The following is a 20,569-nucleotide window of genomic DNA, read 5'->3' on the forward strand; positions in this document are numbered from 1 at the left end:
GATAGAGCTCTATTCTATAAATGAGATACAGAAGTACAAATGAATTGAACAGAACAAACGTTGATTTATGTGTCATATTTAGTGTTTGAAAAGACCCAAGAGCAAAAACGGGACTATAAATGTTAATTGCAGGGTATGTCATTGCATTTTAATCAGAAACTATATATCGTTGCTAACATTTTCAATTCAAAAACTCTTTTTGTTGCTAAATCATGTGCCCGACCAGTATTGTACCTTCATAAGTTAATGTATATTTTTTATTAACCTTTATTTACGCCTGGAACCATGAGAATATCTATAGAATATTAGAGAAACTAAGATATCATAAATTAAGATGTGCATCATTAGTAGTGTGTAACCGATGCTGTAGCTTCATTAGCTTCCTTCTAACTGAGTTTCTAACAGTTTCTTACTGTTTTCTCATGGAAATATGTTGATTGCTTATCACTAATCATTTGCCTGGAGTTTGATTAAACATTAACTTTGCAAATTATCAGTATTAGCTGTTCTGTGTCGCAAGTTTAAGATTCTTTCAGTAAAAATAACTGACGAAAGGAAGTTACCCATCTGTAGAGAGAAGAGTTGTTTGTAATATCTACAAACTGAATATTACATGTGAATTTCATCTTGCAGATTTTCTTTCATAATATTTTCTGTTTTGCATGTCTGCAGTGTTTCTCATGCATGGATTTTCCTTGCAGACTAAACAACTCTAAGAATCTGTGAAACGTTTCTGTGATTTCTCTTGGTTTTCCTCCAACAGAGGGATCGTTTTGTGAAGCTCCTGGATCAGCTGCACAACTCTTTGAGAATCGACCTCTCCATGTACAGAGTGAGTGGAAGCTTTTAGCATCATCAGCAGATGAAAATAAGTGGTTTTAATGCAAGAAAGGAAAATATTTTCTGAGAAGATAATGCATAAGTTTGAAATTATCTGCATGAAAATGGAAACTCCATATTTTTCTCTCCCATTTCCACTAGTTTCTCATTGTCTTCCAAAACATTTAATTAGATTAATCCTTAATTTTCACATTTAAATCATTATATGAAGTGGGACTTCACCCTTCACCCCCTCAAGGCTGCAGAGCGTCCACTTCATCATATTCAGCCATAATAAAGTTTCATTTTAGTGTTATTTGCTTTGTTGTGTCCGTTGTTTCGAAGTTTTTTGGATTTGCAGAACTTGTTAGCTGGAAGTCCAAAACTTCATTTAGTTCTTCTAAAGGAAATGCTGTGACATTATTGATCAAAAAACGTAATAGAGAATAGAGAATATTGAATGGATTATAAAATATGATCCAAATCATAACAAAGATGTTTACAGAGCAACAAAACAGGAAAAAAAAAACGTTTCTGCTCTCTTGGGGACTGCAAATACACAACAAAATGCATTTAACGGCTATTTAAGACTATATAAGCCGACTTTTACTAAATCTTATCCACTGCCAGTTATAAAAAGCAGTTAGTTGTAATGTTAAATAAACATTTTTTGTTTTTATTTGTAGAATAACTTCCCAGCCAGCAACAAGGCTCGACTCAGCGATCTGAAATCGACGGTAGATCTTCTCACCAGCATCACCTTCTTCAGGATGAAGGTGACAGAAAAACATCTGACTTATGAAGCTTCATGCTGTGAATGAATTAAACACACCTGATAACTTCTCAGCCTAATAGAGAGAAGTTAAGCAAACAAATACGCTAACTTTGTGCTTTTCAGGCAGTTTGTCCTGCAGTTATCGTGACAGACCACCAGGTTGCTTTAAAGATAACACCATGACGGTTTCATGAAGTGTTTCTGTTTGGTTCTGTTCGCTGCTGCCCGTCCTCCTGCTCACTGTCTGCTGATGTTCAGGTCCTGGAGCTGCCGAGCCCGCCCAGAGCCGCCAACGTGGTCCGGGACTGCGTCAAGGCCTGCCTGAACTCCACCTACGAATACATCTTCAACAACTGCCTGGAGCTCTTCAGCCGCCAGTTCCAGCCTGCCGACCCGCAGGTGAGCGTCAGTCTGTCGATCAGCTACGTTCACTCACATCTGTGATCCGTTAACGAACTGAACAACTTTTAATACGACCCGGAAGTTTGCACAGCTGTTAAATAAAAATCAATCAGACTTACAGAGTTTAGACTAATAATTTATCACTCTGTAAATTTATTTACATGTTTAAATTAAATATATATTTTTTAATATTCACATTAAATCTTTTTATATATGCAAATATAAATTTAATTAATTTTACTTTTGTCTTTAAATTTGTGCCTTCTTTAGCCCAAATGTTGAGCCTAAATATGCGCTGCCTCACATTGTTTTTGTTGTGTATTTTCATATCTTTTTTATTGACTGTAGTTTTCTAATAAATTTTTTTCTGCTTTTTAATTAATAAATGACCCTCAATGACATTTTAATAATGTAAATTTATATCAAATAATAATAACTCGACTATTAAGATAAAGTTTATGACTGCTATGGTTACAGTGGTGATGCTGAAGAGAATTAAATATTAAAATTATAACTAGTAGTCTTTGTAACCTTCTTATTAAAACCTAGTCAACTACTAAAGGTAAGTTCACGTTACTATTATTATTATAAGGTGTACTATTTCTTGATATTCACATTAACAATAGATAATATCGTATCTGATCATTAATATCTTTTTTTCTACCACAAGGATCAAATATACAAATAAAATAGAATGAGAAAATAATAAGATCTATTATAATCCATAATATTATCTATTTTAATCCTTAATTTGTTCCTTTCTGTCTATATTTTCAGATTAAATAAAACACTTTCTCAACCTTCAGTGGTTTTTGAAAATCTTCTGATGCATTTCAGTATTTCTAAATGCATTTAAGGATTATTATGTGAAGTAAAATTTATTCTCACGGCTGCTCCACAAACTAATGGACTAATAAGAGTCACCATCAGCGCCTCTGAATATTTTACAACTTTGTTCTGAAATATGTCTGTTAATGAGTGGAAACTTGTTTTTCTGTCTTTTTATTGTGCATAAATTAACCAAATGTTTGCAAAGATTGCTCAAAGTCTTCTTCTTTTCAACTATTCAAAATTTTTCAAATTGATTTTTCTGTTTGCAGCCTGAGGAGAAAAAAAAGAAGAAGAAAAAGAAGGAGAAAGCTGAGGGAGAAGCAGAGGATGGTGAAGAGGAGGAGGAGGAGGAAGAGGAGGAAGAAGAGGAAGAGGAGAAAAAAGAGGAGAGTCAGCCTGAAGAGCAAGGTCCGAGCATCCAGAACCTGGACTTCTGGCCGAAGCTCATCACGCTGATCGTGTCCATCATCGAGGAAGATAAAAACTCTTACACGCCCGTCATCAACCAGTCAGTACCGACCGCTTTGATTAGTGCTCACATTTACTTCCTTTTCATTCACCTGAACAGGTTTACACTTATTTTCATGATCAAGGTAAATTCAGTTTCTTTATTGTCACTTCAAATTAGCACATCAAGATTTAAATGCATAAAATGTCATAAAAATTTTAGATTTTTCTGTCATTCACTTCAACTTTGTTATTGAGAAAGTTGGTCCATCAGACAACATCAGAAGTCTTTAAATTATTATTTTGTAACTCAAATATGGCAGCAATGATGACATAAAATGATTTGCCATCATGGCTACTCTGATGATGACTTACTCATGTCAGCATGCTGGATGCTTAAAGAATTCTACTTCTGTCTGATTCTTATGTAGGGACTGTTAAAATTAGATTCTAAGAAAGGCAGTCAATGCTGAAATATGGCATAAATAAAGTAAATGAATCAGCATCACAGTAAAAACAACATTCCCTGTCCTGATCAGCGGGACACTGTGAATTCCACAACCTTGATCCCAACACACACACACACACACACACACACACACACACACACACACACACACACACACACACACACACACACACACACACACACACACACACACACACACACACACACACGCACACACACCCCCACACACTATTCAGAACAAAGGAACCAAAAAGTGACAAAGATACACAAAAACTACTTCAGTTGTTCACATTTAGCTGTTCCTTTCTGACCCTTTTAGATTTCCTCAGGAACTCAACGTGGGTAAAGTCAGCGCTGAGGTCATGTGGACTCTCTTTGCTCAGGACATGAAATATGCTCTGGAAGGTAAAATCACGTTTGCTGGTTGGTACCATCTCCATCCTTCCCTCTAAATCCACGGCATCAACTCTCTTCTCATTCTTCTTTATCATTTCCTTCAGTTTTGGATAAAGTTGATCACTATCGCTGGAACAATGGTGAGGCAATGTAGCCAATAGTCAATAGGTGTTTATATTATCATAGTGCATTTATCATTGTTTCTATTTCTATGCAACATATTCAGGGTATCATACAAAACTCATCTATTTGCTGTTAAACTCGCATTAAATATTGTTATTCCTCTCTTGTTGGCATTTCAATTAAATATGTAAAACAAAAAAAACAAGCCAGTTATTTTACCAGTCAGAAAAGATTAAAAGTTAAGCAATAGTTGTTTTTATCAAAACTTTAAAGACTACTATCATAAAACCCCTAAAATTAAATTTGAAACAAATTGAATACAGGGGTTTTTTTTGTTTGTTTTTTTTTTTTTTTTAAATGAGCCATTGCAGATAGAAAAACAATTTGCCAAAAATTTCTGAAATTTTCTAGAAGAAACAAGAACGTATCTGCGTTTGAATAGGCAAAAAATTCTAGGATTAATCTCAACATTTCCAAGATTTTTGGTGGCAATATAATCTTTTTTTTCTGTGTATATTGGCTCAAGAACGCCGTCATAGACAACCTGTTTAAATAAAGGTGAAATTAAAATAAATTAAGAAAAATAAAACATATATTCAGAAGATTTAGGGGGTTTTCCTCTTTGGAAAATCATTGTTTCCAAGAGTTAATGCTGACTGGGTTAGCATAGCAGTAGTATTTGTTTATCTGACAGAATGACATGCTAATCTTTGTAGATAAATTTCCATTTTATGTAAGTTTAATGGACAATAAAGGAGTCCAAAGTCTAAAGATAGCCGCTAACAATTGTTTCAAAGCAGTGTTAGCTTAGAAATCAAGATTTGTGGGTTTCCTCTTGTTACTAAGTTATGAAAGTTGTTTTTTGTTAATCTAATGAGCAGTAGCGATTTTTAGGTTGTCCTAGATGTCATGCTAACAGCTAACTGACAGCATGCAGCAACGTGTGGCCACAGTGAAAGTGCCTCTGTCTTGAGAATCTCCTCGTAATGGGTTGAAACTATGTGAGAACTTATATTTAATATAACTAAATAAAACCTTCCTGTGGAAATAGTCAAACTTTCCTCAACCTATATTATTTATAAATGTAAATCTCCTTCACTGTAGCTCTACTGACACTTGTAGAAAGTCCTGCAACATGTTTTATCCTGAAGTATTAGATCATTCGTAAATAGTGAAATTTTTTATTCTGGTTCTGATTTTGTGTGATCTCAGTGTTATTTTATAAATTCATCCTCCTCTGTTTGTTAACGCATCACGCTTTCTTCTCGCTCTCTGAACTCTCTGCTTCACTCATTCTTCTGTTACCGTCTCAGCTCCTGCCACATTTCACATCCGCAGAGTTGATTTTTATGCTGGTAAGACTTTCTGTGTGTGTGTGTGTGTGTGTGTGTGTGTGTGTGTGTGTGTGTGTGTGTGTGTGTGTGTGTGTGTGTGTATTTTAGCATTTCGAATTTTTTTCCACTAAATGCCACTTTTACAATGGAAACAGACGAAGTGGCGTACTGAAGTGCACCAACCTGTGTCATACCGCTCCATGGAAACTAAGCCTTGTAGGGACTTAATTTATGTCCTAAATATGAATTAAAGTTGGGGATCGGTGTGCAAATAATTTATTGTTTATTGTTTTGTTCAAATTTTTTTAAAACTGTCACCATGAGACAGATGCATGATGAAAAATGAGGTAGATAAACAAACAGACTAGCATAATATTAAAAATGATCAAACTTTATTCTTGTAATTACAAATCCTTAGAAAAACTGAAACACATTTTCATTGTTCTGCTTTTTAGTCCCACTTACACCAATATCAGAGTTAACGTTGATGCATAAGGCTGTTTTTAAATTAATTTCACTTCATAAGGGAAAAAATAATGAAATCCAATCTGGTTTTATCTGAAAAAATAATTTTCTTCTATTGTTGTACTCTTTGTGGCAAAAAGTCCATTAAACATTTCCAATAACAGGCAATAAGTTTTTCTATTAGTGTTGAGGAATTTTGGCTCAGTTTTCTTTGTAGAACCAGCAACAAAACCTGTTTAACCCTTTAAGAAATTATTTTTATCAACTAAACAAATTTTTTTTAAAAAATGAAATTTATATTTACTCCACTTTTGCATTAAAATACAGAAAAACAATTAAAAATCTTTTAATTGTTTTAAAAAAAATGAAACAAAATGAATGAATTGTGAAACCACAAACATGCTATAAAATGTTTATACTTTTTTTGCTTGCATGGCAACACTAAATAATTAAATGTTGGCTAATTTGCCCCAATTCTTGATGCACTTTAATGATGGACAATACTTTCAAAATAACTTCACATAATATCACTGAAAATATATAAAATCACAATAGCAAGTTTGATAGACTAACATGAACTTAAATTTATATTTTTGATAGAAAATAGACACTTACTCCTCCACCTTTCATAGCAATGCAATATTGATAATCTAGTCGGTATCAAAATCCCAGAAATATTATCACGTCAGGTATGAAGGGTTATTTATATTGATTGGTTCTGTTGAAAGCAGGTCTTTTGCTGCAGCTTTAAGCTGTTTTCTTTGTTTAATCTGTATAATTTTTCTGTTTTCCTTTTGCAGAGCATGAGAACCATAAGCTGTGCAAGTCTTCAGACTACATGAACCTGCACTTCAAAGTCAAGTGGCTGTACAACGAGTATGTGAAGGAGCTGCCCGCCTTCGCAGACGCTGTGCCTGAATACTCAGCGTAAGGCGCTCTTCCTTTCCCCATATTTCAAAGCGAAGCTCCTCCCTATCGATTTTTGATCAATTGTTTAATTTGTCCCCAATGTGCTGCGTATTGAGCTACACAGTGAAGCGGCTGCTGCCTTGCTACAAGATGGTTCTGGGTTTGAATTCACTCTGAACTAAACAAATGTTTGCTAACTTATGTCTCTTTACACATCTATCACTGCTCCTTCCCAAACTGCAGGAGATATTGAGCACTAAAGTGTCTGGCCAGTTCAACAACTTCTGTAGACTGAGTGAAGAGTACGACATTAAAGATGTCCTCTTATGCTTCCTTAAACAGGTTAAGATAGGTACATGGGGGTTCAAAAATCATGTTCAGACATTTTTTTGCGCAAAATCATTGTCAACCTTTTTCTGACTTGACGTGACCTTTCTACCTGGTGGTAGGTTGGGAAGGTGCCCCCCGTTCTTCAGGACATCTTCATTAGTGAAGGTGGTGGGAAATCTTTGATTTGTCCTGCCTGCGTTTTTGCAGGTGGTTCCTCCAGTTTGTTCTGGCCTGGCTGGCCGAGAACGAGGAGGTGTCGATGGAGTTCATGTCCGGAGCTCTGGAGAGAGACAAGAGAGAAGGGGTGAGTTTTCATTTAACAAAAAACAACTATAAATAATGAAAAACATTTAACTGTCTCCACAATCTGTAATTTAACAATGTTTCCGTCCTGCGAACTGATCCCAGGTTGATCTCATGCATGTCGCTTCTTACTGCAAAACCCAATGAGGTGATGCTTAAACATTCAACTTTTTAATCAGATAAATGAATCTAGGGCTCAGAAAAACTGATTCACTGACGAACCTATTACTGTTGTTTTGGATGTTTTGTTCACTTATTTTGGATATTTAAAATGTATTCCAGCTCCATTGTTAAATGTTCTTTAGAAAATTTATCTTATTATAGTTCAAAATGGTCTCAGCTTTTGATTTGTGGGAGTTAAATTAAGTGTGAAGTTGGTGTCTAAAGGTGAACGTTCGACAGACAGACATGGATGGATGAAAATAAAAATCTAAAGAGGGGATAAAAAAGCAGGATTCTTCCAGGACATTTCTCTGAAAGCAAATCCAGTTTTCACACCAAATGTGTCAGTTTTGGTTCTTGTTGCCTCCGGCAGCAGGACCGACTGTCTTCTGAGTTTCTTATCAGATTGTTGAATTGGACCCTGAGCGCAGCAGCAGAACAGAAGCCGTTAATTTACACCTTCTGCCTGATGAACTCGAGGTCACAGACCCCTTCCTGGATCGTTTTATTGATCCAGGTTCAGCCGGCGCTTCTTTTGGGCCACCAAGAACCCGGTTTTACAGGATGATGAACAAGCGCTGTGTGTTGAACTCTTGGTCTCCTCAGAAGCTGCACTTTATCTTCAGAGCCTTTTGGCTCCTGAAAGCTGGAGTTTAATCTAATAAGGGAGAAGTTTAACACTGAACACTTTAGGTTTTGATTTAGTTTTGATTATGAATCAATAAAGTTTAATTGTATCACACATTTCAGCAACAAGGTAAATCAAACAACATTCAGCCACTAATTAGAGAGCAAACATATTTTATAGTGTGCAATCATCAATGATCAATACGCATCAAATAAATTGATCCAATAATAATCTCTAAAAAAAAATGTCCTCACTGAATTTAAGAAATACAAATAATTTGAGTAATTCTAACTTACCTAAAACAAGACAGAAATGTAAAACTGGTTGTCATCAGCATGGATAGTATATATTACAAGAGATTATGTTGTACTTCATAATATGAGCTGGTCAAATTGTGTAGGAACAAAAGCAGGCTGAGAACGGAGCCCTGAGGGACGCCGCGTGTGATTTTCACTAGCTTTGATTTATAATTACCAAATGACACTAATTAGTAAGAAGTATTTCATAAAATTTTTTAGAATTTTTTTAATTAGTAGACATATACTCTATTTTCATGTCAGCTTTCTCCATCATCTTTAAATAATAAAGCAAAAATTATTTAAGTGAAATAATATGATGCCATTTTTATCTCATTAATCTCGTCAGTCTCTTTGAAAACCAGCTGTGATGTTTTAAGAGTTAAAGCACTACAAAAATTCAAACTCTTACCAAGTATTATTGGTCTAGCTTCCAAAGGAAATATCTTTATAGAAAAAACTTGCAAGTAACTTTTCTGAAAGGTACTTGTCAATAATTCGTTAATATTGATGAAGAAGTTTCAGTCCTGTTGGCAGATTATTTCACTTACTTACAAAACATTTTAGGTGAAATAATCTACCAATGAAACCAGTACATTTTTCAAATCAATATTAAAGAATTATTTACTTAAAACAAATTCATATATCTTGCTGAAAAGTTACTCATAAGTTAATTTATTCTCATTTCGAGAGTATTTAGATATTTGCACTAGAATCTGGGCCAAAAACTTTTTTGTGTGTTTTTGCTGTGAGAACTGAAAGGAACCAACAGCAGAAGCCAGAAATTTGATTCTCTAATTATCTGGGTACAATTAGCATTTTAGCTAGCATATCCAGCCATCTGATGGCTTCCTGTGTAGCAACACTCAATACTGTAAGTGCAGCGGTTAGATTGTCTGAGAGCAGCTGTTTGACTGTAGTTACAGAAATGTGTCGTCTTCTGACTCTTCCTGCAGTTCCAGCAAACATCGGAGCACGTTCTGTTCTCCAGTTCAGTGGTGGACATCTTCACTCAACTCAACCAGAGCTTTGAGATCATCAAGAAACTGGAGTGTCCTGATCCCACAGTGGTGGCCCAGTATAACAGACGCTTTGCCAAGGTGAGGGTACTGAGATTTGAGCTCGACTCCAGTCTTATAGAGCTACTGTACTACTTTTGTTACATTTTTAGCTGCTTTAAATCCAATTAAGCTGCTGCTGGCCTCAACTCTTACACTCACAAGAGAAAATGGCCGCAAACAATTGTGCAGTTAAACAACCGTAAATCTTTGACAAGCAGAAGTGGAGCCTCCTGCACAACAACAATGCATTAAGTAGTTTCTGAATGGTAAGTCACCAACTAAACACCTGTCTTTTCCAGCAGCCATTGTACAGCGCATACAGTGGTAAAAACAGCTGACCAAACGTGTTGGAGATCTGCTTTTGGTTGCTAGGTGATGGGCTGGGGTTGCTAGGTAACGCTTGATTATGACTTAATAACCAGGAGGTTTTTGAAACAGCTCCTTTTCCAGACACCAGAAAACGTGTTTTTGCCAGAAAATGACTGCACGGTTTCTTTTTTTAAACGGTTGTTTTGTGTTTAAAAGCATTTGAGACTCAAATGGAAACATAAAAACTTTCAAAAAGTTAATTTTGCCCCCTTTAAGAGTTCTCTCCAACCACCTCTGACAAAGAGGTGTGTTAATTTTTTCACCTAAAATTGCTGCCCTGCTGCAGATTATGGTCATTTTCACCTTCTCACATCAGTTGTTCATGTAAAGTATCCAAACCAACAGTTTAACATTTCTGTTATGCTCAGATGTTCTGTAGTTTCACACATTTTAGGCATTTCCATTAAAACTAATGGCCCTTAAGGCTGGATCGATGTGGGACTCATTACATGAAGAAGGGCTAATTTAGCCACCGCTCTGACCCCTGCCAGAGACAGAGCGATGACTTCTCACTTAACTCCACTCCACTTATGTTTTTTTTAAAATCCCCCCGTTTGTTTCTCCCTTTTTGTCTCTCATTTGCTTTGCAAACGTTTTTTGTCTACCCTCGTCTAGATAACAGCAGTTATTCATCTTTATGACAGCAGAGACAGCAGCAGGGAGGTCTAACTGGACAGACAGACAGACCGAGGGACGTACTGCAGGCTGTTAACAGCTCGAATGTTTAATGCATGAGCCCACCGACCGGCTGAGTCAGCAGAAAGCCGGAAAATCTGTCACAGCGAGTTCTGGACGCTCTGAAGGGAAAACGGCAGAACTTTCGTCCTTCCTGTCCATAAGTTCCCGTCTTAACTCAGAAATTAGACCGCTGACTTCTTAAAAATGTGGCCGTTGGAGGTTTGGATGTAAACAAATGTGACATTTAGGGTTTCTCACCAGGAGAGAGTGCTCTGTGCAACCTCGCTCGTTAACATTTTCTTGACCTTTTGTTTGAATGTTGTATTCTGAAATCTGCATTTTTCAACAAAAAACAACTTTGAATAAGCATCCAAGCTTTTTTATTTGCTGTCGAAGGGTAATTTCTGGGATAACATGCAGTCTGGATCTGTTCAAAAGTCCAAATAACCTCATGCTGCTCCACTAACTTACTGGCTTTTAGCTTTGAAAAGTTCAGTGCTCACATTGTTTATTTATCTAGCATTTTAAAACAGGATGCACAGAAGGAACAAAATAAATTATAGTAGTTAGAAAGAAAAGAAGAAAACACACAGAAAACATGAATTAATCCAGAGGAGTAGCTGTTGGTCTTTAAAGGGGGCCTATTTTCCATGTTTGAATTCTTCCAATTGGGTTTTTACTGCTTCTGAAAATAGACCAACCGCTTAGAAATAACCATTTATCTTTTTTCAGTAAGTTTATATTTCTTATTGGTGTCTGCAAAGTGAGCCGTTTCAAAAACTTCTACAATGTAACATCACAGGTCAGAAGGCACTGCCCATTACCTAGCAACCCCAGCCAAGCCAGTCTGTTACCTAGCAACCCCAGCTGAGCCAGTCTGTTACCTAGCAACCCCAGCTGAGCTCCAGCATGTTTAGTCAGCTGGTGCGCTGCACAATGGCTACTGGAAAAGAAAAAAGTTTTGATGTCGACTTACCATCCAGGAAATGCTCGCTGCACTGTTATTGGCTGTGCAGGAGGCTCCACTTATGCTTTTCAAAGATGCACGGTTGCATATCTGCTCATTTGTTTGTAGCCATTTTCATGTGCAAGGTTGAGTAGAACAACTCATTTGATTTTAAAGTGACAAATCCCCTTAAATCTTCATTCTGAAAGAAGCTCAAAGTAGGCACAACTGAGCAGCATCACAGAATATATCAAGAATCATAGAAATGGTTCCTGAAATGCACAAATCAAACATTTTAGTTTGCTTAACTACTCTGTATTTGGCTGCAACATTCTAGTGAACTGTGTACAGTTTTGTTATTTCACTTCCTGGAATATTTTGACTTGTTGCTTGCTATTGGCTCCTTTTCTTCCAAGGAATGCGCTGATTGGATGAAAAAAGCAGCGTTATTATTTTCTGAAAGGAAAAGGTGCCAACATTTAGAAACTCCAGTATATCCCAAAGTGTTTTCTCTTGTTTTTCGGGTTTCCACAGACCATTACCAAGGTTCTGCTGCAGTACTGTGCGGTTCTGGCCAAGAGTTTTCCATCGTATTGTGAGAAAGAGAAGATAGTGAGTAGCTTCTGTTATAAAACTATAACATTTGTGATTCTTTGAGCTCAAATGAACCTGATTTCATTCTGTTTCCTTTACCTTGATCACTTGATTGGTCTATTTTTGTAATTTTCTTTCCTAAATGCAGTCGTCTCTTGTGTTTTCCTGCAGCCCTGTGTGCTGATGAACAACGTCCAGCAGATGAGAGTCCTGCTGGAGAAAATGTTTGAGTCGATGGGAGCAAAACAGGTAAGCAACACAATCCTTCACTACCATTAACTCATGGCTCTGAAACGACTTGAATGTCTTCTTCAAATCCAGATTTCACTGGATGAATCATTAAATTACTGCATAATCAGTGATATTTTCTGAAGTCCTTTCTGCAGAACTAGCAAAATTAGCTTAGCTAATGTTGCTTTTATCTGCAAGCTAAAACGGACATGCAGCCTACCAAGATGGCGGTTCCTGTGGGAACTATGTATTACTAATAATCGATAACCGACACATCAAACTCTATTTAGCTGAAAGTTTACAAAACAGCCAAATAAATTAGCGGTTTGGGATTTATCCAGAAAACATTATTTAAGTTTTAAGTGCGCTAAATATTTTTCAATGTTCGCAAAAATGCTAAAGCGCTAAATGCAAAATTAGCGGATTAGTGGAAGTGGCTGCAACACTTCCCTGTTATTTTTTACAGTTGTCAAAAGTTTACACTACTGGTCAGCAGGTGTCGCACTGCAAATCCTCAAAATTTCACCAACTATTTTAGTCTTGTTTCTAGTGAAAGTATCTTACCACAGTTGAAATAAAACAAAAATATCTTACAAATAACTTTTCAGCCAGTGAAACTCAAACTTTTTACAATTCTTAAGGAATTACTGACCTCAAACAACCTGCTATATTTTGCTGAAAAGTTACTTGTAAGTTAATTTTTCAAATGTACTGAGATGTTTACACAAAAAACTAAACGGAAATATAGATATAGAAAGATTTTGTGTTTTGCAGCGAAGCATTGAATGTACAGAGAAAATGCTAATCTCTTCTTCGGATATCGGAGTCTTCATAATTTTAAGTCTTGTTTGCATAAATATAAAAGATGGAGGTTTAAAACAGTAACTTTATGTCAGAAGTAAAGCTGATTCTTTGCTCCTGTGCAGTTAACAGCTGAGGAGGAGAGGGTACGTCTGAATTTTCTCTCACCCTCCTTCCTCCTGTCAGTGGGAAGATAAACCTTTTCCCTCCCTGCAGTCTGTAGTTCGGATATTTTTAGATTCCTCTTCCTCCTTCTGACAATTCCTCTTTTCACTACCAATAAAAAACAAACCAAAAAAATTCCCGTTCCAACTGATCCATTGCTGCGTTTTTTCCAAAAAGCTTGAGGATGAGGAGGAACCTGACGAATGCGTTGAAGAGGTGGGTTTTATGGACAAACTGAGTTTTTAATTTTGTGTTTGAAATGCTACATAGAGGTACAGTTGTCAAAAGTTTACATTAAATCATTAATTTGAAGTTTTAATTATTTATCTGAATTGGGGTTTTTTCAAAGCAGGATGATCAGAAAACTCAACTTTTAGCAGTAAGAACATCAAGATGCAGTTTTAATTAAAAATTACATTAATATATATATAAATATATATGTATTAATATTATTCTTTTAGTAAATATGCAAAATTTGTTGTTATGTAAAGCCAGTTTTTAAATTGCAGTCAGAGATAAAGATGTACATCCTTTGTTCTTCAGCTAAAAGGTTTTGCTCTGTGGGTCAAACCTATTATATATATTTCATATTAATCCTGTCCAGAAGAATATGAATAATGAGGAGTGTTGCTATTTTTACTCCATAAGGTCAAAGGTGACATACGAGGTGGAGCTCAGGGACGCCTGTGAAAAACCAACGTTTTTATTATGTAGAGCCAAATGCTTTGAACGAACAGTCACAACGGAGACTTTACATCTCCTTAAACGCCACCAAATTAAATGTTTTTGTTACATAAAAGAGAAGAAAATATGCATCAAGATCAGAAAACCTAAATCAAAACAGCTGTGTTGTTGCTGTAATCTTGGTTTATTTCCATTGTAATAAACAATGTATTTAAAACATTTTATCTCATTATGAATGTAGTTTAGGTTAAATTCCCCTCATGACTCAACTACGCCACCCGGTGACATAAACTGGTTCCTGCATTAAACTATTGCTGGTCTAATTAATAAAATAGTTTTAGTTAGTTATAAAGGAGCTAATCTAGATCATTCTTCTCCTCTAAAGATGTAATAAAACTCATAAATAATAGATATTTGTTTCTCTGAAATAGGCTATTTTTATAGATGGATGAACTGATGAATAGATGAATGGATGAATGGACACATGAGTGGATGTAGCGATGGTCGGATGTATTATCAGATCTCCACATGGACTCATTTCTCTATAATCACATTTCTTTGTCTGTTTTCATTTGTCTGTTTAAATTTCTCGTCATTCCCCCTTATGCCCTGTTATTTTTCCTGATATTTCCTGTTATTCCTTGTTATTTTTCCTGATATTCCCTGTTATTTTTCCTGATATTTCCTGTTATTCCTTGTTATTTTTTCTGATATTCCCTGTTATTTTTCCTGATATTCCCTGTTATTTTTCCTGATATTCCCTATTATTCCCTGTTATTCCCCGTTATTCACCGTTATTCCCCGTTCGCTCGTCGCCAGCAGGCCGTTAGCGATAACGAAGGAGAAGATGGCATGGTGGGTAGGAAGCAGCAGAAAATACAAACCTGGTTTCAGATTTGCTCTTTTTCCTGGTCTTTATATTTTAAAATAACCGTTCTTGTTTTGGTTCCTTTGGTTTAAATCTTCACCGCCTTCAGTCTCAGGACTCTAAGGTGAGAGAAGATCACTGAACTCTTCAATTATCGTCTCATTTTTCACTGTTTTCTTTGATTATTTTGTTTCATTTCTTCATGTTTTTCTTTTAATTCTGCCAAATGTCAGTCTGGCTGCTCAGACTCTGAGGGATCTGAGGTAAGACTGAAGCGAAAGCAACAGAGTTGGGTAGTAACTAATTACATGTACATGAGCCGAATATGCTCTACTTTTTACTTTAGATTCTGTTTTAAACTAAACCTGAGCTAAAGTTAAAAAGTATTTCCCCCTAAACTAATTACTCATCAAGCATTTGTGAGTTTTTCATGTTGCTTCAATTCTTCTTGCAAAATTATTTACATTCAGACACATGTAAGGTTTCAATTGAGTTGCATTTGAAGTTCATACTTTGACTAGGCCACTTTAAAACATTCACTTTGTTGTTTTAATAAGTGCACATGCTTTGGAATAAAAAAATACACATAAAAAAAATATTTACTGCACAAAGCATTAATTCAAGCCCCCAGTTTGTATTTGTGGCATGTTTTCTAAAGAGAGCGGTTTGTGTGTGTAACTCTGTGCGCTCTCTCTGCTGCCCCGTCGCAGGTCGACAACAAGGAGAAGGAGAAGGTCGGTCGGTCAGATGGGCGTTTTGTGTGTAATGCTGTACAAAAATAGCTGAAAATGTTAAATGCTGTGAAAAAGTTCAATAACTTTTCCAGAAAGTGAGACTCATATTAGAATAAGTATTTTTGGTCTAATTTCTAATATGTCTTAGTACACTTGCAGTAAAACAGAAATGTTTTGCAAGTAGCTTTTTAGCAACAAAAAGGAGCTTGTTTAAGTAAATCATTTCTTAATATTGATAAAAAGTTATAATTTTATTTAGAACAAGACATTTTTGCATTGTGTATTTGAAATCTACTAATGGAAATATAACGTTTTCATTATTATCAATAAATTTTTGACAAACAATAACTAATAACTGACTTAAACTCAAATAAGCATATTTAGGTGTAAAGATAAGTTAGTTTTGTCTTATTTGAAGTGTACTAAAATATTTGAATTAGATCCTGGACTTGGTTAGATTTATAATATTGAATAAAGAAAGGCTTGAATAAATCAGTGGAATATTTATTATTCTGATTAATAATAATCAGAATAATAAACTATAATTTGAAGCCTTTTTTTCTAATGAATCAATAAAATATGAGTTTCACTTTCTGACATAAGTGAGAAAAAGCATTAAACTTTTTCCCACTACGTTTCTTGAGCTGTGCTTTGTCATAGTGAGCTTTTTTTTTTGAGTTGAAAGACACAGAATCCCATCAGAGCAGGAAACTCCAGCTGCGCTCAGTTATAGACGTCAGAAAGACAAAACAAATTAAAAAGATTAGCTTCCTGCTGTTGCATGGAGTTTTGGAGACATGTTTTATTGTATCTCAGAGAAAAGATGTGGGTTTCTGGCTGCTGCAGTCAGTTAATCAGAGATGACTGAAGAGGGAGCTGAAGTGGAAACCAAACACTTGAGATAAACTTTTTCTTTGGTGCACAGAACGTCTCATAGTGGTAGAAGAAACCTCAGCCAATGGCTGTTGGTGAAATCTGGTTGAATTTAATAGATTTCAGTTTGTTTTGTGATTAGAGCAGTTGTTATCTGCCCTCCTGTAGGACGACTCCTCAGCTTATGATGAGAGCGAAGACGAGCAGGAGAAGGTTTGCTTTGTTTGGCCTCTCGCTGCGAATGCAAGCAGTTAATCCATTTAGGATTAATTATCGATTAATGGTTTATTAGATTAAAATTAGATGCAACCGATTAGCTAGTAACGTCTTTAAGTATTTAGTTTGGCTGCCGTCCAGCAGGGGGCGACGCTGGGCGTCCTTAACTGGGGTCAGTTGATACAGAAACAAAGATGGCGGGGCCATAACAACAAGAACGAGGAAAAAAACTCTGAAAAAAAACTAATTCCAGAAAAAAAAACTTTTTTCTCAAAATTAATTTTTTTCTCAGAATTCACTTTCTTCTCCAAATATTTTATATAATCTGAGAAATCCCATTTCATCAGAATTTTGTTTTTCTCCAAATTTTTGCTTCAATCTCAGAAGCCTGACAAAAAAATTCAAATTGTGTTTAGAGGCCCTAATCTTTTTCCATAAAAAGTCACTTTATGCTTTTTATCTTTCAAATAAAAACTTGACAAACTCATTCAAGTTTTCCTTCTAATTGCGCTTCATTGAACCGAGCTGCCTGATGGAGCAGCATTAACTTCTCAACTAAAAATTATGTATTTGCTACGAAGGCAACAAAATAATGTTGAAATTTTATGATTTTTTTAATACAAAAGTAAAAAGATTTTTAAGAAAATGTCCGCTTGTCAATAAATATCTAGACAATCGATAACATTTGCTCATTAATCGATAGCTTGCATCCTTATTTCCATCTTCATTTATTTAACGAACCTTTGCTGCTCATGGGAATCCTCACATTGGATCATTATTTCCCCTCGTTTCTCCTGTGTTGCCCATGTTTCTTTTTTCTGTGTGACGTTGTCCTGCAGCTTTAGGACGGCGTCTGAAAGCTGCATTTCTTCTGCAGCTGGATCAGGTTAATGGCTGCTTCCATTCAGCTGTTTTGCAAGGATTGCATCCCAAAGCTGCAGGGTAGTTGCTCTCCCTACTCCATTTCCCTCCTCTTATCATTATTTAAACTGTCATGTTTTTCTGTTCTTCCTTTCTTTGGTCAAAAGCTTGACGAAGAGAAGGTGAGCCATAAACAGAATAACTTGACATTTACGTTTGTTTTTATTGGTTTTATTTAAGATTTTAACCAATTTTCTATTTATTTATTTTTATATTTCAATCCCTTTTCAGACTGAAACTAAAAAGGAAAAGGTTTGTTTGTGCTTCTAAATCCTCATCCTGATAGTATTTCTCAAATCTTCAGCTAGTTTTTGAGGTATTCTCACACAATTGCGACTATTTTCATTATTCCGACTTTATTGTAGTATTATGACTTTATTCTCATAATATTATCTCATTCTTGTACCACTGACTTTAGTCACTTATCATTATAACTGTGTTCTTATAGTATTTCGACTTTATTCTCATTATACTATGTCTGGTAATATGATGTTATTCTCATAACACTATGAAAATGAAAAAAAAAAAAAAGTCTTGGCTTTAATACTCACCATAAAATATATTTGTTTATTGTGCAAGAAAAATATTGCATAACTTCCTTCTTGAATGTTTTCATCCTCATTTTTGCCACAGGAGGAGTCTAACACCAAAGAGGTGGGTTCTTAAATCACATTATTAATTAGTAAAATGGAAGAAAAAAAGGTGATAAAAGAAAACAAACCACTAGTTACCCAGAAGAAGCTCACTTCATTCTTTTTATGCCAAGACTTTCCTTTTAAAATGAGGAAATATTAAAACTCTGTAAATGTGAATGGAGAGGAAAAGCAACAGAATTCAAAAGCTCTTCTTGTACAGACTGACTGAAATTGTTTAGCTTGTTTTCAGCTTTAAAATAATTGAAACAAACTAGAAACAGGTTTTATTCCTGGTTTTTAGAGTTTTAATGTCTTTAGAGGAAAACATAATTCAAATCCTATTAGTAGATCAAATAAACATCCACAAATCCACTGTATAGATGTTCATGTTTCTTTGTGTTGTCATTGCGTGCGATAACTTTGAGACCCATTTAAAGACGACCGGGTCAATGGTTCTGTCTGCTGACCCAGTTTCCTCCCACATTTCCCAGAAGTGTTTCCACTTAATTCTACCATCAGTGGCTGCGAGAAACCCATTTTGGATCTATTTGTCCATTATTTACCTCTGCAGAGTGTGCTTTTAGATTGTTGCTAGCTTACGGAGAAAAGGCTTCCTGAGACGGTCATCTTTAATGTTTTATTTTTTGTTTGGTTTGCTTTTTAGTCAAAAGATGAAATCAACAAGGTTTGTTTGTGTAATGAACATCATCTTTCCTTCCCATTTTATGTGATAGATATAGATTGTTGGTACTAGAATAAGTGGCAAGTGCCTAATTAATAACTGATGAAATAATTGTTTACATGTGTCATTCATTTACTAAAATGAATGATGCATTAAATGTTTTCATATCATTTTAAAAGGCAGATCAAATTATTTCATCATTTAATACATTATTATATGTTCCAGTGTTTTCAGCACATCAATTTAAACTGTCACTTTCATCCGTTAACTCTGTGGGTGGGACTAACGGAGACGTTGATCTCTGACTGGCTGCTTCTGTACAGACCCCGATGTCTGATTGGCTGCTTCAGAGTCGAGACAACTTCGTCTAAATTAGCTACAACTCTGACGTCAATATAATATATTTACACTAGAAAGTGCATAAATATCTCCAATAAATTATTGCACTTTATTTACTACAAACTCTTAGTGAGCAGCTCAAGCCTCAACAGCTGTAGTTGGGTCTGAAATATTAAATATTGATAATAGCATTGAAGAAGCTGTCAAAGACGACTGTATCAACTTTAGCCTCGCCCACTAGCTAACAGCAGCTAATGCTGTCTTGTGAACTTCTTACCGACATTTCAGACCAAATTAAAGACATAGAGGCTGCAGTTGCTCACCCAAAGTTTGTGGTAAATACATTATAGCAATTTATTGCCATTATTTCCATACTTATAGTGGAAATATTGACTTCAGAGCGGTAGCAAACTTCAAAGGAGTTGTCTTGACTCGCTGCATGAAGCAGCCAATCAGAGCCCAGGGTGTCTGTAGAAGCGGCCAATCAGACGTTAAGGGGTCTCTTAATCCCGCCCAGTGAGTTTGATGGGTGAAAATGACAGTTTTGATTAATTCTATGTAGTAAATCATGAATTAATTATAGTCACTTTGTGCCCATCTGTCATTAAGTGATACTTCTTATTACGTTTGTCTTATTTTTTAAATTTTATTTTTCTTTCTGGAAAGACTGAAGCCACTGCTGTGGTCACGAAAAAGGTACGAAACTAAATGGTCAAAGGTGATTTTGCTGCACTTTTTGTTACAAAGTTTGTTATATTAGCAGAGCAGGGATTAGCTATGTGGAATGTGATTTTTTTTTTTCATATGCAGAAAAATTGTATAATTTTCAAACATTATCTCAATGTTTATTCAGCATCTTTGCTTTTGTTGGTTGATCCATCCGTCCCATCCAGGATGTGTGCATTGCAGTCTGCAGATTTTTATTTATTTATACGCTTAAAATTATTTTACACAATATTAGAAATACATAAAAAACTTAATTTCTTTTGTAAATAAGAAAATCAATACTTTTATTCTATACTTGATCATTTGTAGCAAAGGATGCAACTACTCCTAACTTATTAATACAGTACAAAGCTGAGC

The 20,569-nt window shown here is 35.5% G+C and overlaps 1 protein-coding gene across 1 annotated transcript in view; it reads left to right on the forward strand.

The window, feature by feature from the left end:
• Positions 1 to 20,569, forward strand: part of LOC129365795 (uncharacterized) — a 74,636-nt gene that overhangs the window by 45,896 nt on the left and 8,171 nt on the right. The window contains exons 14-23 of the mRNA XM_055039272.1: positions 764 to 832; positions 1,506 to 1,595; positions 1,853 to 1,993; positions 3,097 to 3,335; positions 4,063 to 4,148; positions 6,862 to 6,988; positions 7,508 to 7,604; positions 9,646 to 9,789; positions 12,278 to 12,355; positions 12,509 to 12,586. Of these exons, the coding sequence (XP_054895247.1) occupies positions 764 to 832; positions 1,506 to 1,595; positions 1,853 to 1,993; positions 3,097 to 3,335; positions 4,063 to 4,148; positions 6,862 to 6,988; positions 7,508 to 7,604; positions 9,646 to 9,789; positions 12,278 to 12,355; positions 12,509 to 12,586 (1,149 nt within the window). The remainder of the gene's footprint in view (positions 1 to 763; positions 833 to 1,505; positions 1,596 to 1,852; positions 1,994 to 3,096; positions 3,336 to 4,062; positions 4,149 to 6,861; positions 6,989 to 7,507; positions 7,605 to 9,645; positions 9,790 to 12,277; positions 12,356 to 12,508; positions 12,587 to 20,569) is intronic.

The sequence above is a fragment of the Poeciliopsis prolifica genome, unplaced genomic scaffold, assembly GCF_027474105.1.
Source record: "Poeciliopsis prolifica strain line A6 unplaced genomic scaffold, Auburn_PproV2 SCAFFOLD014, whole genome shotgun sequence".
Lineage (NCBI taxonomy): Eukaryota > Metazoa > Chordata > Actinopteri > Cyprinodontiformes > Poeciliidae > Poeciliopsis > Poeciliopsis prolifica.